Source organism: Pipistrellus kuhlii, unplaced genomic scaffold, assembly GCF_014108245.1.
Source record: "Pipistrellus kuhlii isolate mPipKuh1 unplaced genomic scaffold, mPipKuh1.p scaffold_m20_p_6, whole genome shotgun sequence".
Classification (NCBI taxonomy): Eukaryota; Metazoa; Chordata; class Mammalia; order Chiroptera; family Vespertilionidae; genus Pipistrellus; species Pipistrellus kuhlii.
The window spans coordinates 14,400,814-14,406,813 of record NW_023425562.1 but is presented as its reverse complement, the minus strand read 5'-3'; the positions used below and the strand labels follow the sequence as shown (position 1 = coordinate 14,406,813).

The 6,000-nt window shown below is 50.9% G+C and overlaps 1 protein-coding gene across 1 annotated transcript in view; it reads left to right on the top strand.

Moving 5' to 3' along the window:
• The first annotated feature begins 4,657 nt into the window (after positions 1-4,657).
• The window catches only part of PSTPIP2 (proline-serine-threonine phosphatase interacting protein 2), a 58,770-nt gene continuing 57,427 nt past the window's right edge, over positions 4,658-6,000 (top strand). The window contains exon 1 of the mRNA XM_036418102.2: positions 4,658-4,793. Within this exon, the coding sequence (XP_036273995.1) occupies positions 4,761-4,793 (33 nt within the window). The 5' untranslated portion in view covers positions 4,658-4,760. The remainder of the gene's footprint in view (positions 4,794-6,000) is intronic.

Genomic DNA, 6,000 nt, shown 5'->3' with positions numbered 1-6,000 from the left:
GTTTTCTGTAGTTTGAATGATTCATTTAAAAGACGAGATTGCTTTGAGGAATTGGTAAGCATTGCTTCGTTACTTACTTTATTTGACTGTTATTTGACTGCTTAAAATAATTCACAGCTAAGTTCTTTGCAGATTCTAGAGTGCTTTGTATTGGGTTAAACAGAAATTCATTGACTTGAAAAATTGAATAACAGCTTACTCTTGCCCTCTGATGTTTTCGGGCTATAGCCTCTGCTTTACCAGGTTCTGGCCCCAGGGTCTCATCTGGCTTTAGCTAGCGCCAGGTTTACATGTCTTTCCTGGATGGGAGGGATCAGACTATGGGGAATGAAATAGAACATATTGTTATTGAGGATCAGAGAATTAATTGAATTCTCTGGCTGACTCCATCATCTCATCAGTGAATACATGAGAAAGATCTCTCTTGAGATGTTTTGCAATCTTCTTGGGGAGGTAAAATACCCATGAGAAACAGAAATTAGAGAACATAAGGATATATCATGTTATTAAGGACTAGTTTGTGATAAAGTTGACAAGTTCTAGAAGTTCAAGAAGTGGGAAGACACTAAGGGCCGGAGAAAGGAGTAGTGATGACCAGAGGAAGCATGACCCATAGCCTGCAAAGCATGAGCTAAGGTGGGGTGGCAGGACAGAAGAACCTGCTGGCATGGGGTGGGGAAGCTGCAGAATGAGATGGGAAAGGTCAGGATAGGGCTGCCCCTGAGGATCAGCAAAGCAGATACATGTAACTGACTTTCTGCTTTTCTTCCCCTCCCTCAAATTCTGCACCTGTAATTTAAAATTGCAGCCTTTAACGTGATGGCTTCTCGGGGCATGTTCAGATTCCTTCCGGATTCAGTGAACACTAACTGAGCAGCTACTCTATGCTTTTGGCTATGTGGGAGGGAGGGGCCAGGCTGTAGTGTCTGTCATAGACTGGGTGTCATGCTTCCTCTGCCTCCAGCCAGCAGTGTGATCCCAGGCAGGTCACCCCACCTTGCTAATCCTCCATGTCCCCATCTGCTCAGGGGCTGGTAATCCTTATGCCCCACGGTCATGAGGATTCAGTGAGGTCACTTGTGAAACACCTAGCATTGTGCGCCGCACACAGTAGGTATTCAGGAATGCTACCTGCCACCTTGTTCTCAGAAGAGGATCACCACAGGGTAGTGCTGTCCTTGAGCTTGCAGTAGGCTGCAATCACGGGCTGTCTTTAGTTCTAAAAGCCGAGTGGAGATTGTACCTTTCCCCTAGCCAGGCCATGGGCCTGGCCCAAAATACCAGGGTCTGCTTTCAGCCGAAGATCTCTAGCCCAGTACAGTAACAAGGGTCCTCAGGCTGACAAGAGGCGTGGATATTCATCCCCATGCCTTTGATTCATTTATAAAAGAATTGGACTAATTTTTGCCTATTAAGTATGGATGTTCAGAATGTGGGGCAAGGACGGAAAGTGCCAGAGTCTACCCTAACCATAAACATAACTCTAACCTAACTACTACTACACAGAGGCTTTTAGGACTGAATTCGTTTTCTGTTTTTAAATCCTCTCCTGAGGCTTGCAACCAGGGCACCAATTGGCATCAGCAGTTCATCCCAGTAAACCCCCTGAACCTGTCAACAAGAGACCCCCTTTTCTCTGATTTCTTAGTGAGCCAAAGCAGCCAGCCTACGCTCATATCTCCACTTAGTTCCTTCCAAGGCCAAATAGTTTTAAAAAGATACATCATAATATATCGAGGCAATTCTTTTTAAAAATCTTTATTGATTTCGGAGAAGGGAGAAGAAGAGAAACATCAATGATGGTCACCTTCTGCATGCCCCACACGGGATCGAACCTACAACCTGGGCATGTGCCTCAACTGGGAATCAAACCATGATCCCTGATCCATAGGTTGATGCTCAACCACTGAGCCATGCCAGCCGGGCAAGACAATTCTTCATGGGTGGACATTTCATTGCTTCAAATCTTTGCTAGAATAACCATGCTGCTATGAGTTACTATTTCATACGTATTTCACTTTGTACACGGGGGAATATATTTGGAGGGCAAATTCTTCAACATGAAAATGTTGGGTCAAAAGATAGGTGCATCTAAAATTTGGATGACATGAGCAAATTTCTCTTTACTAAGATAATCAATTTTACATGCAAGAGTGTGTTTTGGCCAACACTGTGGTATCAAACTTTTAGAAAAGATTTCTCTAAGGGATTTAGAAAATACTTCTGAAACGTTAAGTTAAAAAACCAAGACTCCAAGTTTTATGTACAATAAGAGCTTACCTATGCAAATGTATATTCTTGGAAGAGATTACCATATTTTTTCGTGTATAAGGCTATTTTATTCCAAAATTGTTAGACTGGAAATTGAGGTAGCCTTGTGGGTGCTTAGCTGCCCATCCCTTGTCAAACAGGCTTCCTCCAATCGCGAGCCTTACTGTTACTGACAGCAGCTGATGCTATAATTGGAGGTGGAGAGTGCACAAATGCAACAGGGACAGGAGCGTTCTGAGCCCATAAACATGTCAAAAAAAAAAAGGATAAATACCAGTAAGTGATTGATTTACTCTGCAAAATTCAAACTGAATGTAATCAGCTGTGCAAAAAGAGCATGGAAATAGAGCTGCAGAGAGACCATTTGGACCTCTCACTGAGTGTATGATCAGACAGTGGAGAAAACAAGAACAACTTAAGATGCCAAAAAAGAAGAAGGCCTTAGGAGGAAAACCAGCAAAATGTTTAAAATATTGATTTCTTAATTTTGGGTTGGAAAAGTGGGGGGTGTCTTATACATGCAAAACTGTCAAAATATCGGTTATCTTAAATGTATTGACTATTAAATTTCTTTATTTCATAATTGCTCTAGTAGTGTTATTTAACTTTGTTAGTAAAGTGTCCCAAATTTGTCATAGACCATTGTATGTAGTACACATTTTACTTGTCTTTTCAATCCATACCTTACCAGGTGATGAGCATAAACGGTTGAGGAAGGCAGCTTTGACAAAAAATTTGCAATTTTCAATCTTGCCACCAGATGGTGGTAGAGTGTTAGAATTCAAGGATCTTTGAAGCCTGCATGGGCTTCAAAAATCAAGCACAATGTATCACAAAAAAAAATTTTTTTTGACTTAAGACTTAAAGTATTAAAAGTTAAAAGTTAGACAATTGGAATTATCTCCTAAATATTTGTTCCAAATCTTCAAAACTTTCAGGGAAAGCCTGACCGGCATGACTCTGGTTGAACATGGACCTATGAACCAGCAGGTCAGGGTTCTAATCCCCGGTAGGGCACAAGCCGGTGTTGTGGGCTCCATCTCGAGTGGGGACTGTGTAGGAGGCAGCTGATCAATGATTCTGTCTTATTGATGTTTCTACAGCTCCCTCTTTCTTTCTAAAATCAATGAAAAAAAAACTTCCAGGAAAAGTTTGGTTCTGTCTTTGGCCCTTCAACTTCTTTCATCTTCCCAATTTGCACTATTTCTTAACCCTCCTGCTAAGGTTTAGCCTGTCTTCCTGGTGCCCCCCCCCCCCCCCCTCACCCCCAAAGCCTCTGCTGCCTCCTGATGGTGCTGCCAGGCTTTCCTTCCAGCCTAACTGCTTTCCAAAGAGTTGAAGGACCAGATGCATGTCCTTGAAGCCACCCAGGCTTGAGGCCACCTCTCCATCCTTGTGCTGTGGGATTGGGGGTGGCATTTCCAAGCAGAACCTTTTAGCTGTCCTTCAAATCTTCTCAGTCATTGCTCTTTCACTATGTCTGGACAGAGCTAGAACCTCTTAAGAGGCGAACACTTGCCTCTAGGCTTTGTGTTGTGCGCTCACTCATGGTACCCTTGATCTTCACCCTTTCCTCCTTGAGTGCATCTGCCCCAGGAGTGCCATTGGCTCTGGCACTGTTTGGAAGGGCGGAGCTCTCCATCCCTTGAATACACTGTGATCTCCGGCTACTCACGCGGCCTCTCTGGGCTGCAGTTCTAGCTTGGGCCATAGCGTGCCATATTACCACAAAGCAGGGATGGGTCCGACCTGCCCTGGGACTATGCTTTTATGGGGGTGTATGTCACTTAGGAGAGTGGAGGAAGAGGAGGGAAGCTCTGGGCTCCTGCTGCTGGAGTAGGATTGGAGGAGAGGGTCTCGGGTCTTGAGAATGGGAAAGGGTCCTGAAGGAGCTGAGCTCCTGGCCGCCCAGTAGAGACCCCGCTAAGGGACCTAGAGTCAAGGGGGGAGGAAAGTATCCATGACCTTTCCACGACCGTTAGACTAAAACGTGCCCCGGGGGCGGGGTGGGTGATTTGCACGGGGCACCTGGCGTCCTGAACACGACTCGCTGGAGCGTCTGCACCTCACCAGACCGCATTGCCAGGGTGGCCGCGCTGACACCCGACCCACTTGGCCGGCCGCCCTCTGATCGGCGGGGACTCCCCCGCCACCGCGAGCCCGGATTCTCTGCAAGGAGTTCGGTCGATGGAAGAGGGGACTTGAGGGCAGGAACGGAGCCCACGTTGGGCGGGGAGGCTCCTTCCAATCACCGGGGGCTTCCTGGAGGAGGGGGCAGCTAGGTGTGGCCTGGCGCCGCGCGGTCCGTCTGGGTCTGTCTGGGTCCGGGATTCTGTCCCGCGTGGCGGGGGCGGGGCGCCTCGAGGGGCGTGGCCAGGGCGGGGGCGGGGCCTCGGACGGCTGAGTGTCCCGAGTCGGACTGCGGACCGCGGCCGTGACCGTGCGCCGTCGCCGCTCCGCTGCCCTCCGCACCCGCCGCGCCGCCGGCCATGACGCCCTCCCTGTTCAAGGGGAACTTCTGGGTAAGTCCTGGGGGCGCCCCGGCCCGCGGGGACCCGGTCCCACTGCTCCAGGCAGAGCCGGAGCGGACCCAGCCCGCCGCGCCGACCGAGTCCCCGGGGCCGGTCTCGGCCCCTGAAGCGCGTGCTCCCACGGCCGGGTGCAGCCCGAGCCCCTAGAATGGGGACACCCACCCCTCGTCTTGCAGATGAGGAAACCGAGACCCAATGGGAGGACCAACTCGTCGGGGGGAGAGAACCGATGGCCCCGGGGGCTGCGCCGTGAGCGGATTTGCAGGTGGTGGAGGGGGGAGGCCTGGGGTCGGGGAGCTGGGGTGCGCTTCGCCGGCGGCAGCGGCACCCCTCTCCCTACTCTCACTCCCCCACCCCCCATGGTCTTTTCTGGTCCTTGGAAATACACAACCTGTCAGCGCCGCATTAGCCCGCACTTCCCCTGCGGACCCTAGAAGGTTCTCTTGCAGAAGCTTCGTCCCCTCAGGCACCCCGTTTCCTGAGCCCCCTCCCAGGCCTTGGCCCCAGCCCACAGCAAGGCCCAGGCCTGCGAGAGCCTGCGGGCTGGTGGGGGCATCCAAGCCCGGTAGGACCAACCCAAGCCGGAGGCGGCAGGTCTGCTGTCCCCACCCTCTGCCCAGTCTTCTCCTTCCCCGAGGGCCCTCAGGGTGTTATCCCTGGTCTAGAGGAACCGGGCTCATCCCGTGAAGGCAGGGGCGGGAAGCCTGCACACCTCGGAAGTTGACCTGTAGCTGCCAAATTGCTCCAGCTCCTTCCTCGGGACCCTGCTTGCCCCCCATTTAACGTCACAGCTCCCTGCCCCCCGTGGAGGGCTGCTGGGTGGAGAACCCCGGCTCTGTGGCCTCCGGGACAGTGTATGCCCTCCCTGCCTTGTGAAGTCCCCTTTCCTGGGGTTTTGAGGTTCCCTTGGGATACTGCCTCCATGTGGGGTGCAGGTCCGTGGAGCTGCACAGGGAGGGTGAATGACCTCCCAGCAAGCGCTGGGAGGAGTCCTGGGAATTTTTTAGGTAGAATATAGATGGGACTTTGGGGTCCCGTGACAGGCATTGTGGGACAAAGCAGAGCAGAGAGACCTACCTCCCCCTCTCACCCCCCAGTTTTCAGATCTTCACCCAGATGTCACCTCTTCAGGGAAGCCTTTCTTGATTGCACCCAGTAAGCTCTGTCACCTGCTCACCTGGCACACATTTTGGCCCTT